At 38.4% G+C, this 19,998-nt stretch overlaps 1 protein-coding gene across 2 annotated transcripts in view; it reads left to right on the top strand.

Annotated features, from left to right (window-relative positions):
* Window positions 1-19,998, top strand: part of cdk18 (cyclin dependent kinase 18) — a 53,491-nt gene that overhangs the window by 24,293 nt on the left and 9,200 nt on the right. The window contains exons 1-9 of one of the 2 annotated variants that reach the window (XM_084101030.1): window positions 2,227-2,258; window positions 8,176-8,303; window positions 10,799-10,924; window positions 12,134-12,190; window positions 14,923-15,037; window positions 17,823-17,917; window positions 18,127-18,189; window positions 19,263-19,386; window positions 19,597-19,717. In XM_084101030.1, coding sequence (XP_083957156.1) covers window positions 8,298-8,303; window positions 10,799-10,924; window positions 12,134-12,190; window positions 14,923-15,037; window positions 17,823-17,917; window positions 18,127-18,189; window positions 19,263-19,386; window positions 19,597-19,717 — 707 coding nt within the window. In that variant the 5' untranslated portion in view covers window positions 2,227-2,258; window positions 8,176-8,297. Of the gene's footprint in view, window positions 1-2,226; window positions 2,259-8,175; window positions 8,304-10,798; window positions 10,925-12,133; window positions 12,191-14,922; window positions 15,038-17,822; window positions 17,918-18,126; window positions 18,190-19,262; window positions 19,387-19,596; window positions 19,718-19,998 lie in introns of those variants that run through there. The other variant, XM_084101029.1, reaches the window with a different exon arrangement.

Below are 19,998 nucleotides of genomic sequence, written 5' to 3'. Positions count from 1 at the left end.
ACATGTTGTCACTTCTTCTTGAGTCAAAGACTTCGGTTTGAACATAAAAAGGCTAAAAGTTTTAGAAATTTCCAGTGCATGTCTGTGTGAGGTAAAAGGACACAAGCTATTGATGCTCCGCCCTCTGTGTCGGGAGCAGCAGCTCATTTGCATTTAAAGGAACAGACACAAAACGGTGCGTTTTTGCTCACCATCAAAAATGACAACTTTAACATGCTATATAAAAATATCTGTGGGGTATTTTGAGCTAAGACTTCACATACACACTCTGGGGACATCAGAGACTTATTTTACATCTTGTGAGCAGGGCATTATACCACCCCTTTAAAGTGGCCGATGACAAAACGGGCCTTTGTACATGTTTGAAGTGACATGAGGGTGAGTAAATGATGACGGAATGTTCACGTTCTTTTGCATTAATCATTCTCCGGTTGCCTAGGAATACCACACCACTATCGGAATATCCAAAACAATTCACGTTCCCACAGCAGCTACCAGTTCACCAGCTGTTTTATGCCCCCATGGGACTCATGAGATAGCTTTGATATAGATATAAGCCTCAGATACAATTCCACAAGGGAGGTTTGAGCTCTTGGAAGTTCACAGAGATGTAGGAAAATTCTTTATAGACCTGATAGGTGTGTTTAGATGTGCAGACAGACTCTGCTGGAGTCCATTGGGAGAAAGGTAGTCTGAGCCCGGAGGCCTTCAAGAAATAGGAAACACACATACTCCAACATCCAGGGTCGACAGCAGCCTACTGGCAGGGCACACACAAATACTAGTGCAGATCCCGGTGCACGGAAAGTCATTTCAGGACAGAGCCCAGGAAACTCGCAGTTAAGTTGTTGTCAGACATATCCATTATTCCTTTTGACCTATTCACAGACTGTGGGGAGCTACTACAAAGGGTCAAACTGCAGGGCTTTTCTTCCATTTTCTACTCCAATATTTCATCCAATAGTAACTTTACTCATCTGTGCAAAATATATATATAGTCTTGTGTTGAAAACAGTTTGATAAGATAGAACAGAACGAGATGAGTTACGTCTTGAGACAACACCATCCATCTGTATGTGTACATAGATCAACACTCAACTAATAAAAAATAGCACTGACTAAACTCAATGGGTAACTGAAAGACATTTAACAAATATATGAGCTAAACAACTATTCAACCTTTATTGCACAAAACTACCACTGTCTACCCCCAAAAAAGTATCATGTCTTGAAATTTATTGTTGAAGACTGGATTTGTTACAAAAGCAGTAAAAGTGGTGCTTTAAAATGGATACATTTAGAGATGCAACTTTATGGAGAGCATTTACCATCCTGACAGTTTAACTGCATGGTGTCAGCACACTAAAACCTTCTCTGCGTTTATGAATTCATCCCTTTAAAGCAGCATAGCTAAAAAAAAAAATATATATATATATAGATCAACTGGTCGACCATCACGACCCTTTGCTCTTTCATCTCGAAGATTCACAGCTTACGCAATCTCTCCTCTATTCTGGACACCTCAAATAAAAAGGCAAGACAAATCTCCAGAGCACATCCCCTTGTATTTGCTTGCCCTGCAAGCTATTTGTTGGAACCTTCTGCGGCGTGTCTGGATTTTGTCACTAGAGAAGGCCAAGATGTAATTTGACACGTACAGTAGGTAGATGAAGGTTGGGACGGATATGAAAGATTGGTGGGGAGTCCATATTGCCGCTGGATTTCCTGGAGAGGAAATCTCTCAGATAGTGCGCAAGAGGACGAGAAAGAGGAAGCGAGAGCGAGAAAGAGCGGAAAATGACTCGCTTGCTACGACCCCAATTACCACCGAGGAGATCAAAGAGCTCGCTGCCACTGTGATATTTAAATGATGAGCCTGGATAGGGCCTCGCTTTTCATATCTGCAAATGAAGGAAACCAAGGCCCACTACCGCCCTCTCCCTCTCTCGCTCGTTCACGGTGTCTTTGTGCTGTGGTTTGAAAGCGCTATATAACAGTCTCATTCGCCTACCGCCAAATATTAATGAAACCAAAGACCAACTGTAGGAGCCTATCTAACAAATTCCTCCATTTTAACAGTGCCAAAATATTTTTGAATGTATGATTGTCATTTAAATGCCTACACCATATTGTTTACATGCACCATTTGTACTATCTGCATTGATATGCATTGAAGTGGTAAAATGGTACTGTCTCTTTAAGACTATCAACAGTGCAAGTGAAAGTGAAAAAAACCCAGCAAGACCACAACACAGAAGGTATAGACATTTATCACTTAAATAAAACAATGTTTTGACCTCTAAAACCATTTTATGTAATGTCCATTCAATGATTTATGTAAAATAATGTATTTTCTGAGGAAAACTATTTATGTAGGTGATTAACTGATTCATAATCAACGTATGTAATTCATTTGATTTGACTCGATTGACAGATCTAGCTCAAACAGAGTGTAAAGAGTGTAAAGAATCATTGTTCGATTAAAATGTGTGGATGTACGAGTATACATTATATTTGGACACACAGAATGAGTCAAGCCTTATGTTGTTCTAAAACCGTATGACTTTCTTTTCTCCATGAAAAATAAAAAGGAGTTTTTTTTTTATGTACACTCAGTGAACACTGCTATAAATCTGAAAGAAGCACAATAAAACATCATTAAAGTATGCCATTTGAATCATGAACTACATTTTAAATCCTCTGAGTCTGAAGCCATATGATAGATTTATGCAGGAAACAAACAGACATGCCAAGGAAGATTTTCACAGAATAATCTTCAATCTGTTTCTCACACAAAGCAATCATATGACTTCAGAAGGCTTGTAATATAGCGCAAGAGTCATATTGAGTCATATAATGATAGTTTATGGTGCTTTATTGGAGTTTGAGCTCCTCATTCTCCAAATTACATGCAAGTCGACTCGACAGGACTTTCTGCTTTCTGCTTCCACAAAAGAAAGTCCACCCTACAGGTTTGGAACGACATAAGAATGAGTGAATGATGACAGAATTTTAATTTTCTTGCTGAACTATTCCTTTAACCTTCATTCTCTTGATATTTACTGAAATGCAACACCAACCAGCCCACCAATGCTCCTCTCTTTACTCGTTCTCTGAGTTTTTCTCACTTTGTCTGGTTTTTAAATTAGCATATGTGGGCTAGGAGTATTTACCTCCATCCTAACAAATCAAGGATAGCAAAACATTTACCCGCCTGTTTTCGGCAAAAACTGTCCCCCGCTGCATTCCTAGGCCAGGTGTGAACATAAAATGTAATTAAATCAATATGAGAATGATGGAGAAAGCACGAGAGAGATAAAACATCTAAAGCTGTGTGGGGGACCTGGTATTGAATTTCAGATCTGCTGAAAAGCAGGATGTGATATAAATATTGATGAATCAGATGGCTACCTGAGAGACAGAATAGCTATCTCTTGTTATCCGGATCCGACGCTGCCTTTGTTAACAGTCTGTGTCACCATAGCAACAAGCAATTAAATGGCAGCATGCATTTAAACATCAGAGACAAGTTGAGATTCATGCTGCCGAACAATAAAGGAGGAAAAAAAATGCTGGCTGTGTGTGATTGCTAGGGGAATCAGAAAAACATTTCAGTGAGAGAGAAAAGTTGCGAGGAACCACTATACTGAGGGTAGACAAAGAGTGTTAACGCTGACATGCGCTCTATGTCTCAAATTATATAAGAGCTTGAAGCCTAGTTCTCTAAAATGCACATCTAACACGTATATTATATAACAGTGACCTCAGACTTTTTTCTATTCATTTTCTCCATAGGCATTTCGAAAACATCTCCTGTAAAGCCTTGAACGAATCGGAAAGCTACAAAATGAATCACAGCATTCCAACAATTGATTTCATGCTAAAAAGTCAATGAAAATATGATAAAAAGACATAAATTCAAGTTATTTTTTATGAGGATGAGACAGGCCACTTGTAGAAAAATGAAAGGTGAAAAACAAACAAAATTTGTCATTCAAAAAACAAATCTTTACCTTTTTTGTGCAGATTTCAGTTTTTCCACATCAAAATAGATAGGTATAGAAAGGTAATTGCAGCATAATTATTACACTATTATAGTTTTACACAACACACACATACACATACATACACAGAAATGCATTATGGGAGCACGCAGTCAGTGCTGAGCACTCTGGTAATAACTAGTTTTATGGTTGGTCGATATCTCATTAGTATTATAGGTAGTTTAGTTCTTCAGAGTTAATTTGGTTATTAAACATACTTTTATGAAGTTGAAATACCACTTAAGTTGATTACCACTTAAACTCAGAGCTTATGGCAAGTCATTTTCACTAAAAATCGAATTCTCTTTGAAGAAAATAAATGTGATTTTTACTTCAAGATCCCTACTGCACTCAGTACTCAAAAATAAAAACGGACATATGATTGGTTGAGGTCTTTGGCGTCCTCCAATCAGAAATCACGCTACTGAGGGTGCATTAGGAAACATCTACATAAATGCTTCTCTAGGAGCCATGCATCAATGTGTCAACGTGTTGAGCGGCGCTGACACTGAGAAAATGAAAAACCTTCAGGGTTCGCTCTACAGTTATAATCCTATTACTAATGATCTTCCATTGAAAAAACAAATTACCCAAGTATGATAGTCTTTGAATATGCTAGCGCTAAGCCACGCTTATTACCTGAAACATCAAATATCGCTGGACGGAATCGGTGATTCATCCTTCAATTCGGCGTGTTAATGGGGATACTCGGGTTTGCCAAATAAAGAACAGAACGGGCTGAAGCGTTAGTCTCATTATGCTGGAAGAGGGAGGGGGCGAGACGGTGCTTTTGATCACCCAGCATGGCCTACTCCTGCTTTCAAGGCTGTCATTGACATAAAGGAGCATTAGTGATCTTTTGTGCACCTAGAAAGGGTTTTAAAAAGATAAAGAGAAGAGGCTTGAAAGACAACAAAACAAATGAACCTGAGTAAAAAGAAGAATAGGGTGATCTGTCAGTTATTCTCTTTATTTAAACTAGAGTGAGTGTTTAGCTGTTTCATGTACTGACATCTTATCCTTCATCGGTATAATGATTAGGCTATTATTAGTTATGTCAGGGGTTTTCTTGAACCAATGAGAATGCCAATGAGATATGATGATCTCCTTCCAAAAACATGTTTTCATATATACAGCCTCATCTGAACTGAGTGTGAAATGGCATATTTTAAGCAAATATTTATTGCTTACTCTTAAAAAAATATTTCTTATTACCAAATAGTTTTTCAATTGTCTGCTGATTATATAATACATAAAGCGGAGTATATAATAAACGTATATACCAAAAAACTATGAAGAGTTTTGTCAGTGTATTAGTGGTGAGGATTTGCGTGACGCCAGTAGGTGGCAAAGTGACCGACTTGATGAGTGAGTCACTGTACCGGTTTGTTCGAAACAAGAATTAATTGAATCGTTCACTAAACCAATTCTTTCAAAAAAGCTGATTCATTCATTATTCATTCGTTCCTTAATGAGTCACTGAATCATTTTGTCAATAGATTCGTTTGACAACATTGATTCATTCAGGAACAAAGCCAGCAACTAACTAACTATATACTGTGTTATATATATATATATATATATATATATATATATATATATATATATATGGCATTTTATGATGTTTAATACTACACTTGTAAGGGTTACACCTCAAAATATCGCCTTTATTAATAACGAAATGTGATCTGTCTCAGTCTTTTTTTTATTCCCATCTATGACCTTAGAGTCATGTCTGTCCCTCCATCCGCACAATTGGATCGTTCTCACCCTCATGCATCTTTGATGATTTTCAAAGCTTCACATCTCTCCTCCTGAGTACGACAGTACAGAAACCAGTGGTGGTGACAGTCTGGGATAGCGAGTCAGTGCAGGTGGTCATCCTTACCTTTCATCATGTCGCTGTTAGCCCGAGCAGAGAGGTACAGTGAGAGTGTGATGTTGGGGGTCAGTTTGTGTGTCAGCCTAGATCAGATGAGATGGGCTTTGATGTTCGGTGGGAACCCGAGTCATTCAACCAGCTCAGATCCAATTTCTGACCCTGTCCTCGGCACACGCACTGGGGTCAAGACTCAAATACCCCTCCGGACTGTCGGTAGGGAGGGATTCTGATCCCCGCACAAACTCGGGACAACACCAAATGCCAAGTAAGATTAGAGCCGTCAATATTAACCTGGGCGCACCACAATGAATTCAAATGTCGTATTAGGCGGGAGACTGCAGGGTCCGATTCGCTCATATCTTCAGTATGGCTAGATATTGAATTCGATTCACAAGCTTTTGTTTCAATTCAGTTCCAATCTCGATTCAATATCAATTAATTTGGATATATATCAGGTACAGAACTTGTTTTCATGGCAGATTCACTGTGTCATTGAAGAAAATTTTAGTTTTCAGAATATTATTTCATATGCAAGGCTTTACAGGGTTAAAGAGCATTAAAACAGCATTTGTTGTTTGAATTTAGAGAGAAAATTTACAGAATTTGAACGGTGAGACTGTTTCTTATAAAAAGTAACTAGCACAAAGATTATTGCAATTATTATATGGCAGGCGCACAAAAAATAAAATAATGTTTAGTGCAGTTTTGTTTACGCATCAACTGAAAACAGCACAGAAAACAGCAAGAGATTGATTTTAGGATTTAAGAATCCCAAGTTAAAATGAAGATTGATTAATCAATATTGTCAACCCACCCCTTATATTCAGGGTCATAACAGGGACTCCAAAACAGCTGTCGCGATCATCTCAGATAGGATAAAAACAACCGTGGATAATGCAACCGCGTCGACCAGCCGTCTCCGCCAGATGTGGCATTACGTGGCGTTCCCGCCTAAACGGCTCCGATAAAGAGTTCACTTGTGCGGTCCGGAGAGGATGGGACCTGCATAAATGAGAACGGATGAACCTGGCAGGCAATTCTCATTCAGCGATGGGCTCGGCCCAATAATGAGGTGGATCTCAATTATGCCGGCATGGCGCTGTGAAATGGACCGGGGTCTCCCACCCTGACGCCTCTGGAGGCCCTTCAAGCCCCCTCGTCTAAATTGAACTGATGGAGCAGAAAAGCCAATTTTGATTTTCGTTCTCACCTCCGAAAACACGGTTTGGCAGTGATAATGCCAGGCTGCCGTGGGCATCTGCCGTGCGCTTGCTAAGGGGGTCGTTGGGTCCCTATCGGACGTGCCGCATAGGGGCGTAATTGGATTTGTGCTGACAGTCTGTTGACACAGACATTATTAATTGGGGTGGCTGGATTGACACGCACTTAGATAGCCACATCATAAATGCATGAAACTCAGCGCGATAATTGTGATCGCTCCACTAACTGCGGTGGGCTTGATTAATGATGCCGTCATCAGCATATGCCAAAGCTGACCTCACGGTTATTGAGTTAGCGGGCTAATCAGAGAAGAGGTGGGACGTCTATGGCTCATTCGCACTCAAAAGCAGCACGAGAGATTGTTGAGCGACTCTTCAAACGACTCATATGACCTAATGAATGCAACGGTTACCATTGAAGTTTCCGGATTAATAGAAGCAACAACCAAACAAAGCACAGCGGGTTCACTAAAACTATAGGCTTTGAGTACAGGGACAGGCTACAGAACTGGGGGGGGGGGGGTACCAAGGATTTTATTTTATTTTTTGGAGTGAATCTTTTCAACATGTTCAGAAGCGCACACTTACAGTCTCCTGCTTCTTCCATTCTTCCATAAAATGTACTTTTCCTCACCTATCACTCAATACCACCAGACACAAGAACACTGTCAAATACTTCTTATAAATATTAAATGAACTGAGACTACAGGATGGTTTCTGAATATCAGCTCCATCTACTGAACTACAGTCAGACAGAAAACCCTTACAGTATTGACCAAATAATCATATCCTGGTTTTCTGGTAACTATTATATGACCAAATTAAATTGAGGAAATTATCTAAAATCCCAAACAATTTCTTAACAAAAAATACTAGCACAATTACTTAAAATAATAAACAAAATAATAATATATTAAGCACAATTAAGTAAAAAAGTTGTATGAATCAAAGATGTAGACAGAGAACTATGGGTACAAAGTCATCTACAGATCTATAAAGTAACTGTAAGGAGTGTGATTGTGTCCTACAGGTGTGGTGCCCAACAGTCTGGGTCTACACAGCCTGCAACCCAGTCCAGTGGCTCCAGACAGCCAGACTCAATCTCCCACCCAACTGCAGTACCGCAACAAAGTCCAGCACCGCCGATTCTCCATGGAGGTGAGTACGGTCTCATCTCATCCTTCTCCAGCTCTTTCCTTTGATGGAGACCCAGTGATCCTAACAGAACAACACAAGCTCTGCTTGTAATCTTGTCTGAGTCCTTAATAAAGTCCTTGCCAGAGGCACAAAAGCCTTGTTATCAAAAGCTTTGTTTCTCTGTAAGGTGACACCAGGTAAAATAAAAAGAACTAAAGAGATGGCAAGTTTTTACAACTTTTGCATTCCCCTTTTTGTGATGGAAATGATATGAATATATATGAAAATATATTACAGAACTTCAACGAAATAATGCAACGTTTCTCGGGGGAATGCAGTATGTTTCCAGTGTAAATGCAAAGTTTCTAGAGGGAATGTAATAGTTTTGAGAGAGAATGCAAAGTTTCTCGGGAAAACGCAATACTTTAGAGAGAGAACGCAAAGTTTCTCGGGAAAACGCAATACTTTTGAGAGAGAACGCAAAGTTTCTCGGGAAAACGCAATACTTTTCAGAGAGAACGCAAAGTTTCTCGTGAAAACGCAATACTTTTGAGAGAGAACGCAAAGTTCTCGCAAATCTGAGAGCTGGCTCACTCACCTCTTCATAGGCTGCAGTGCTAGGTAATCGATATCTGCCAGCCCAGAAAAGTTAGTAAAGACATCGTTAAAATAGTCCAAGTGACTACAGTGGCTCAACCTTAAGTTTATCAAGCGATGAGAATACTTTTTGTGCGCAAAAGAAAAAACTAAAATAACGACTTTATTCAACTATTAATTTTCTTCTGCAGAAGTGTGTGGGCCTCTGAGTGAGTTCACGTAGTGTAACAGCGCAGCGCTTCTGGGTTGTACGTCAGAACGTAGGCTCACTATTATATCACCAATAGTGAGCCTACGTTCTGACGTACAACCCAGAAGCGCTGCGCTGTTACACTACGTCAACAGCTTAGGAGAATGACATGGAAGAGAAGAGATGGTTGAATAAAGTCGTTATTTTTGTTTGTTTTTGCGCACAAAAAGTATTCTCGTCGCTTGATAAACTTAAGGTAGTTAAACTATTTTAACAATGTCTTTACTAACTTTTCTGGGCTGGCAGATATCAATTACCTTGCAGCCTATGAAGTAGTGAGCCAGCTCTCAGATTTCATCAAAAATATCTTAATTTGTGTTCCGAAGATGAACGAAAGTCTTACGGGGTTGGAACAACATGAGGGTGAGTAATTACTGACAGAATTGTCATTTTTGGGTGAACTAACCCTCTAAGAGAGAATGCAAAGCTTCTAGAGGGAACTCAATAATTTTGAGAGAAAATGCAAACGGTTTTGGAGCATTGATATATTTTTTTTCTTCCCAACTCAGGAAGTTTCTGGCAACTACAGTTTCTGGCAAAATAATTTATTAATCAAAAAGTATTTCTATAATGCTTTTCACAATACAAATAAAAAAAAGAAAAAATTCAGTAACATTACTTATTTCATGCATATCGGTAAATGTAAACTGTAATTCAGTGACATATCTATGTCTCACAAATAATAGTGCTGCATTCTACCTGCTAGAAAAGTGGATTTAAAATAAACCATGCCAATTGGATTGTCGAATGTCAAGAACAGACTAATCAGAGCCTGCGCTAGGCTCCTGCCTTGATCATCTTCCTCGTTCTTCTCCTCCTCCACCATAATCATCCATGCGATTCTATATCGGGTGTATGAGAGAAAAGTCTCGGTTAGAGGCGCATGAGAAAGATGGAGTCCATCATTAAATGGAGTGGAAGTATTACCTGTAAGTTAGTCTAGAGCAACAAAAGACAGACTCTGCATTCGGAGTGTTCTTTGCCTCAGCTGTCAGCTTTCTTATTCACTGGGCATGAATCTAGAGGGGGAAAATTGGAATGAATGCCCTCTCCCATTTTCAAATGCGACAGCTTCTTTCTGCTCTCGCGAACCTTTTATCTGCACCATGCACCCTTATTTTATTCCCACGGGCATGACGGGAGAGCGCAGAGGAGAAAGGGAGGACTTTTTATTCCCTGGTTTTATTGAGAATTACTCACTAGTTTTATTGCACGGCCGTACAAACTCAGCCACAAGGCAGAGCGGGAGGATTCACAGGGAATGCTCTCATTTTTCAGAGCACATAAGATTCCCCCTCATTGCCATGCTATTTTTGGGCCTCGCCTAACCGTGCCGATGAATCGAGTTACGAACTAACTCCATCAGAGCTTCTTAAATGTGATAAGATTGTTGGAGATACTTCAGCTCGTTGCATGATACAATATTTTGTCCTATCCTGCCTCGGCGTATTGAGTTTACGCCAGAATCCTTTATTGAGTGTGAGTCTTCACAAGTGACAGGTTCTCATTGTCATGCCAAGTTCACCTTGGTAAGAATAGTCAGCTCTGCCTATAGGCGTAGAGTTGTGTTGCGCAGTGGAGAAAGCTGTCATATTCAGCTTGACTCGCTGTGCTTTATATGTGTGCAAGCTGAACGCTAATAGCTGACAGCTCTTTGATGTGTGTGCAGGATGTAACTAAGAGGATGTCTCTGCCCATGGATATTCGTCTCCCACCGGAGTTTCTGAAGAAGTTACAGATGGAAAGCACTCCACCATGCAAACCTCTCAGTCGCATGTCCAGAAGAGCCTCACTGGTTAGTAACCAAACTAAACTCACACAGATGATTCGTTAGAAATCAAACAAGGATGTATCATAGGCTAAGTTAATGCTAATATCTACAGACTAACCCAACCCTACTGATGCAATACAACGTTTTTCATTGAAAATAGAATAGAAAGATGTCATTATTTTCTTGGAACAAAATAGCTACAGTAGCAAAGTAAACCTGTCTATTTACATTCCAAATCCATGAGAGCTTCCTAACTATAGGCCACATTTCTTTGGCATCATAGAACATGCTATTATAACATAGCAACTGTATTTTTGCAGATATTACAATCCCAGAATGCATTGCAGCATGTAAAAATGAGGTTAATGTCATGTATGATCACTAGGGGTGTAACGAATATATAATATAGTATATAGTAATAGTATATAGAAACAAAAAATATTCATGATTCTGAAGCTGAAAATACAGAATTATTTTAGACGAACATGCTTACACTCTGTCACTGACTAGATATATTTAAAATAACGTAGGCCACTTTTTACTGGTAACATAAGGCATTTGGCATTATCAGGACCCACAAATATTCCCCCATTGCATTATTATACATTATATTCAACATTATATATAGTAGTTAATGTACTGTAGTACTGACACTAAAACTCTGTAAACTTTTTATTTTGGGTGAACTATCCACAATACATATTGTTGCGTTTGCATTGTTTGTATTGCGATATATTGTGACTCAATATATTGTTACATCCCTAATGATCACATTATATCTTAGTGAGTACTGAAAAGAAAGAAAATGGGATTTTTACATCCAGAACCTGACTTTAATACTGTGAAAACTGCTATACAAATAAAACTCACCAGGTTTGATCACTTTCACTGCGTTGGCCTAGCATATCTGTCTACATTTGTATCCTTGGCATGCCTCTCAGCTAAAAAAACAAACACTGATTTATAACACAACATAAGGCACATTTACAGCGTAGCTGCAAGAACTGCTACAGCAAACATTACCGTAAACGAACCATAACAGAAGCCCTTGCTCGCTCCACTCCACATTAAACAATCCAAGCATTCCTAATAATCGCAAACATCTACAGTTCTAGCTCTTAAATACGCTCAATTGCATGTGTCAACAAGATTGATTCCAAGATATGGCTCCCAAACAATTCATAAATGTTTGCAGAAAACTTTTTAGTAACACAGTATTCCATTCTTTTCCAGTCGGACATTGGCTTTGGGAAATTGGAGACCTACGTGAAGTTGGGCAAACTAGGAGAGGTAAGATGTTTTCTCTTCCCTAGGTGAAGACAAAAGAATCTATAGGCAAAAAATGAAGGATGTAAAACAGCAGTCTTCAAAATGAAGAATCAAATGTGTTCATTACGAGATTCCCTCCAGGCGATTACAGTGAATGTGAGTCGTGTTGAATTGTGGATTCTGATTTAATGGACTTTTTTTTTTTTTTTTTTGCCATGAAGAGACATCAGTCTCTAACATGCTTAAAGCTGTACCGCGACTAGCCCGTCAATTTTCCATTAAGTGCAACAAAGCATGCTCATTGCAAATTGTGAGAAATAATGTACTACATACAACCCTGAGGAATACCATATGTGAGGAAAAACCTGAATATTGGAAAAATACTGGACACAGACTGCAATGAAATCTCTTCAATAACGAAACAAATAACGGTAAAGCAGGTTTATATCTTTGTATCAGCAAGTTATAAACTTTTCATTAGCGTCTAAATTGTGGTTTCAGCTCGGTGAATTTCTAGGCCTGGAAAAGTCATGGATATTAAAAAACAAAAACATAAAAAGTTATGGAAATTCATGTGATGTGGTTTTTCTCTAGTTATACTCAGCTCTAACATATTCCATCAGCTACAAATTGCTCTTTGTGAGTGAAATATCTGTAATATCATATTTAAAAATCCTTATCGTATTGTACTGTATGCATGTAATTTAGCAGACACTTTTACACAAATACATTTTTTTGGATTATAAGTCTTCCTATCTAAATGTGATGAGATATATTTCTTGGATATACCCTAATAGGCGGCTGCATATATGGGGGAAAAAAACACACAACCCTAAAAAAATTCTAACAAAAGGTTTCTCAGCTGTTTTTTGTAGTATTAGGTGTCCTTAATAACATACTAAAAGTTTACCAAAGTTTGACCTCTAGAAAGGTGTAATTTTCAAGATGGCGTCCAAGATGGGCAGAAGCCCTTAAAATGTCCTAACTCCTTCATTATTTGACCTAGTCAAGTTATCTTGGTGCCTAACTCCATGCTGTCTGGGTCTATGAATCCATTGGACTTGTCTAAATTGCACTGACATGATTACATACTTATGGAATACATGATTTTGTGAGATTACTGTAAGGTTTTATCTTTGTTTGGGGTGAACCAGAGATGTAAACGATTTAGCCTATGTCATGTAACTCCTACTCAGTACGTGTTTTTGGACACATACCATTGTTTTGCTAAAACACAGACTTGACATTCAATGTAAAAGTTATTGCACCCAAAAGTAACTTAAATTGGAGTTGTATAACTTTGATCATAAACAACTCTGAATTAGCCCGAACAGAGGCCTGTGTGTGAACCCTCTAGAATGGTCACTTATTTCAATTTGAATAAGGTAATAATATGTAATGTATCCTCTATAGATGTTTTTGAGTATAAAGGTGGCATTACACTAAACTTCAGGTTAAGTAAAATTCAGGTAAACCTTCAGACTTTAACCACGGTTTCTTCAGCCGCTACTTCCTCGTCCCAATGAAGGATGGGGTCTGCGCCCCATTTTGGACCTGCGTCGTCTGAATTTTTCCCTTTACAAAGAGAAGTTCAAGATGCTGACATTGAAAACTATCCTGGCGATTCAAAAGAATGGTTATGAACCACAGAAACCACCAACACTAGGCAAAACGATATGAGAAAGGAGAAATATGCAATTACTTAAGGAAAAATTTTGCTTATTTTTCACATAAATATGCTTGTAACCAATTGCTTTAATATATAATTGTACTTGTAATCACTTATCCATCATGCACATATGCTAATTAGAATATTACATGTCCCAAACATGTATCAGGCACTAGTATTCCTGGTCTAGGAGGAATACAAAGGAGTAATGGTCATTTTAAGAACCTGACGGCCGCCATTTTGAAAATGGTGCCTTTCTTGGAGTCAAACTTTGGTCAACTTTTAGTATGCTTTTAAGTACATCTGATACTACTGTAAACCACTGAGAAACCTTTTGTTCGAATTTTTTTGGGGTCAAGCCATATTTGCAGCTGACTATAAGTAAGGTTTTGAAACGTACAAACATTACCATTAATAATTTTGGGGTCAGGTTTTTTGAAAGATATTAATACTTTTTTCAGCAAGGATGCATTAAATTGAGCAAAAGTGACAGTGTAAACATGTATAATGTTACAAAAGATTTCTATTCTAATAAATGCTGTATTTTTGGAACTTTCTATATAGAGAATCCTGCATCGGTTTCAACAAAACTAAGCAAATAGTCTCTAACCAAACTAGAAACTGGATCAACATGCCTATAGTGTCGACTGTCGAGATCCAATAGATTGCAGGTCTGATGTGGTTTCAGAGAGCACAAATAAAAACCATGTTGAATGCAAAAAAAGCAATGCAACTATTAAATATATTTTTTTCTACTATGTTGTTGTTGACATCAATGATCATGTATCAAGTCAATCCTCTACAATATTTTAGCACATTGAAATTGAGACTTCTGGAAACCAAATGCAATTGGTCATATTGTTGGGTTTATGCAGTTTATGGTAATAATAATGCATTATAATGTTTGCTTTCAAGGGCATTTCTATTTGCTTTTATAAGTTAAATCCTTTTGGTGTTATTTTTTGGTGTTATAAACTAAAATCTGGGTCCTTAAGCAAAACCAGTTTAGAACCATTGATCTATTCTGCACCGCTCCCATTTCCCAGAAGATTGACATATTTTTTTCTTCCTGTCTGTCACACAGGGCACATACGCGACGGTATTCAAGGGTCGCAGCAAACTCACAGAAAACCTGGTGGCTCTGAAAGAGATTCGTCTCGAGCACGAAGAGGGCGCCCCGTGCACAGCCATACGGGAAGGTAGTGTCCTTCTCTCTCACAGTTGTTCAAAAGCCAGATTGTCACAAAGAGTATACATTCTAAACTAGCGAGCCACAGGCGTCTTCTTCACCCAGCCTGAATCACTCCATCTAAATGAGATGGAGTACGTGAGAGGGGTTGCTAATGGAAGACGAGGATATAAAGCAAGGCTGCCACCCAGTGGCTGCTACACACACATCTAACGCAGCTCACGCTAGAGGGAACACACACAGGCCCATGAGGAAACACAACACCGTGATGCATTGCATTGCAAAACATGTCACTGGAGGTCAGGGTTTGGCAAAATGCAGAAACCAATTCTTTTATAGCTCTGGGACTTCATTCAAGTATAAACTTTGTTTCAGATCTAAGATTTGTGCTGCTTTTTCTCAGGCCAAAAATCTGATAAGCAGGAGACAAATGTGTTGATTCATTCTCCCTTTAATCTTTAATTGTTTTACATTGCATTAAAAATAGGGGTAAATTAGAGCATTCTTACAAATCCATAAAACCACTAATTAGTAAAGTAAAATAACAAATACATAAATTATATTAAACATTAAGATATACAGTATAGATATCAAATATGTGTATTTTATTAGTTTTTTTTGCAAGTTCTCCCACTTAGAAATCATGGAGGGGTCCACTGTGAGAGACATAATCTAAAAAAAAAAAATCCAGAAATCACAATGTATGATTTTTTAACTATTTATTTGTATGATACAGCTGCAAATAAGTATTTGAACACCTGAGAAAATCAATGTTAATATATGGTACAGTAGCCTTTGTTTGCAATTACAGAGGTCAAACGTTTCCTGTAGTTTTTCACCAGGTTTGCACACACTGCAGGAGGGATTTTGGCCCACTCCTCCACACAGATCTTCTCTAGATCAGTCAGGTTTCTGGGCTGTCGCTGAGAAACACGGAGTTTGAGCTCCCTCCAAAGATTCTCTATTGGGTTTAGGTCTGGAGACTGGCTAGGCCACGCCAGAACCTTGATATGCTTCTTACAGAGCCACTCCTTGGTTATCCTGGCTGTGTGCTTCGGGTCATTGTCATGTTGGAAGACCCAGCCTCGACCCATCTTCAATGCTCTAACTGAGGGAAGGAGGTTGTTCCCCAAAATCTCGCAATACATGGCCCCGGTCATCCTCTCCTTAATACAGTGCAGTCGCCCTGTCCCATGTGCAGAAAAACACCCCCAAAGCATGATGCTACCACCCCCATGCTTCACAGTAGGGATGGTGTTCTTGGGATGGTACTCATCATTCTTCTTCCTCCAAACACGTTTAGTGGAATTATGACCAAAAAGTTCTATTTTGGTCTCATCTGACCACATGACTTTCTCCCATGACTCCTCTGGATCATCCAAATGGTCATTGGCAAACTTAAGACAGGCCTTGACATGTGCTGGTTTAAGCAGGGGAATCTTCCGTGCCATGCATGATTTCAAACCATGACGTCTTAGTGTATTACCAACAGTAACCTTGGAAACGGTGGTCCCAGCTCTTTTCAGATCATTGACCAACTCCTCCCGTGTAGTTCTGGGCTGATTTCTCACCTTTCTTAGGATCATTGAGACCCCACGAGGTGAGATCTTGCATGGAGCCCCAGTCCGAGGGAGATTGACAGTCATGTTTAGCTTCTTCCATTTTCTAATGATTGCTCCAACAGTGGACCTTTTTTCACCAAGCTGCTTGGCAATTTCCCCGTAGCCCTTTCCAGCCTTGTGGAGGTGTACAATTTTGTCTCTGGTGTCTTTGGACAGCTCTTTGGTCTTGGCCATGTTAGTAGTTGGATTCTTACTGATTGTATGGGGTGGACAGGTGTCTTTATGCAGCTAACGACCTCAAACAGGTGCATCTAATTTAGGATAATAAATGGAGTGGAGGTGGACATTTTAAAGGCAGACTAACAGGTCTTTGAGGGTCAGAATTCTAGCTGATAGACAGGTGTTCAAATACTTATTTGCAGCTGTATCATACAAATAAATAGTTAAAAAATCATGTATTGTGATTTCTGGATTTTTTTTTTTTCTCTCACAGTGGACATGCACCTATGATGACAATTTCAGACCCCTCCATGATTTCCAAGTGGGAGAACTTGCGAAATAGCAGGGTGTTCAAATACTTATTTTCCTCACTGTATATACACACACACACATATATACATACATATACATATATTATATAAATATTACATGTTTCTGTAAATGTGACCCTGGATCACAAAACCAGTCATAAGTCGCACGGGTATATTTGTGGCAATAGCAATATGGGTCAAAATTATCGATTTTTCTTTTATGCCAAAAATCTTTAGGATATTAAGTAAAGATCATGTTCCATGAAGATATTTTGTAAATTTCCTACCGTAAATATATTAAACATTTATTTTTGTGAGTGAATGCAGCACAATCGTGAACATAAGTGGATATTTCGATTTTTTTGCACCCTCAGATTCCAGATTTTCAAATAGTTGTATCTCTGCCAAATATTGCCCTATACTAACAAACCATACATCAATGGAAAGTTTATTTATTCAGGGTCACAAATAGCAAATATTTCGGATGTTAATAGATAATAACATTTTATTTTTCAGTATGAATTATTAAAAAGGAACAGCAGTTATCATCTTTCTTATTTGAATGAAAAGTCTGCATCCTGCTTTGGCTTGATTTAAATTCAGGAACTGGATTAGCATTTCAATTTAATTCTGAATGTTGCACACCCTGCTGGAGGTTATTGTTGCAGCGGCTTATTGTCATATTCTTGTTGTGTTGCGACAGTGTCACTGCTGAAGAATCTGAAACACGCCAACATCGTAACACTCCATGACATCATCCATACAGACCGATGTCTCACCCTTGTCTTTGAGTATCTGGTAAGCCACGTCTCACAGCTTTTCTTTTCAATGTTGACAACAATGGCAGGCAAGCTCTTACCCCAGCCTTCTGTCAATCCCATTATGCTTTGTGATATTGGGTGGGGTGGTATTTGAAGTATTTCCCTCTTCACCTATTATAAGCAAGATAACAACCCCATAAAAGAGGCCAGGGCCGTTTTGACGTCATAACCTAACTGTCTTTGCAGGACAGTGACTTGAAGCAGTACCTCGACAACTGTGGAAACCTCATGAGCATGCACAACGTGAAGGTAACAGCTCAAAGACCATCGAAAAACAATCAACAAGCCTACCAATTAAAAGTCAATAGAGTGGTTTACATAGACAGCTAAGACAGCAAAATACCACAAGAGAGACGTGCCTCGCAATTGATTCTGACAGAGTCTGACATGTTAACAAGTTGCTAAGATAACAACAACAAGCAAATTGTCAATAGATTATGTGCAAAACACTGCTCGACAACATGATCACAGCCAATCAGAAGATATATTTAAATGTAGAGTTATAACGAGCAGGATTTTGCACCAATGAGATTTCACTGGGCGGGGCTACCAAACAGACCCAGAGAAGCAACAGCGATATTCACACGATCTCATTCGTGACTTTTTCTTTTTTATACGGAAGACTTTGATGGAAATTAGAGCATTGGAAACCCATAATTGACTAATTAGTTTGTTTAAATGACTAATAAGTCAATTTATTAAAGAAAATTAAAAATAAATGAAGTATAGATCTCTAGGTGACATTTCAAACACTGATTAACGGCATCTAATGATTTGGAAATAGCCCATATGTTTTATGATAATGGACAATTTAAACTGAAAAATTAATAAATTATTAAAAACTACACTTACAGCAATAATAAACGTACCTAATTTGATAGCTAATAGCTTTTTGCATGTCACTTTATCAAGATGTGCCTGGATAAAATGCAGTGTCAGGCACAAATAAAATAAAATAAAATAAAATAAAATAAAATAAAATAAAATAAAATAAAATAAAATAAAATAAAATAAAATAAAATAAAATAAAATAAAATAAAATAAAATAAAATAAAATAAAATAAAATAAAAGTCTTAATACTAACTTCATCTGTACTTGTCAGTATTGAATTAAAAAATATTGTTGAATTTTCTCTTGACATCTGAAAATTTTGCAATGTATTCTGGGATTGCGTTATTTGCGGTTGATACATGTGATGTTGCCTTAAAAAAAAAGTCGTATCTTAAAGGGAAGCTGCCTACATTTTGGATGCAATAAAAAGCAGTCTTTGTTGGTGGTTCAAGTTTTAGAAGCGCTAACATCTGTCTTTCTGTCCTTGTAGATATTTATGTTCCAGCTTCTTCGTGGTTTATCATATTGTCATCATAGGAAGATTCTCCACCGGGACCTGAAGCCTCAGAATCTGCTCATTAATGAAAAGGGAGAACTCAAACTGGCAGACTTTGGTGAGACTTTCTTACAAGACCTAAAAATTCATAGATGAATTTACTTTGGTGTGCTATACAAAAGAATATCTAGATAGTTTTTTTTAGCACATTACCCAGCAGCGGTCTCCCATGTGCCTCCCATCTTATATTGGCTCTTGGCTGGGATTCTGGGTTTCCCAGCAACGTTTGTTCATCGCCTTAACTATCCGTCTTATCTTGCTTGTTAAGGTTTGGCCAGAGCAAAATCAGTCCCAACTAAAACCTATTCGAACGAGGTTGTGACCTTGTGGTATCGACCTCCTGATGTTCTACTGGGCTCCACGGAGTATTCCACGCCGATAGACATGTGGTAAGACGTTTCTCACATCAACCGCTGCTAGAATACATAGAACACAACCGTGCATAACAGTACGGCATCAGCCACAATGTGCTGCTAACATTATGAAACCATGCATGGAGCAAAACTATTGATCCTGTTTACACAATGCTCATAGGACAGAAAAAGCGAAAATAGGCTATAATCTATAACTTATAACTCCTAAGAATAAAATAATAGTCATATCTAGAGACCAGAATATCATATATCATCTATATTGTGCGCACACACACACTTTTATGTTAGATGCGATT

Source organism: Abramis brama, assembly GCF_963993115.1.
Source record: "Abramis brama genome assembly, chromosome: 23".
NCBI classification, from domain to species: Eukaryota; Metazoa; Chordata; class Actinopteri; order Cypriniformes; family Leuciscidae; genus Abramis; species Abramis brama.
This window is presented reverse-complemented; position numbering and strand designations above follow the sequence as displayed.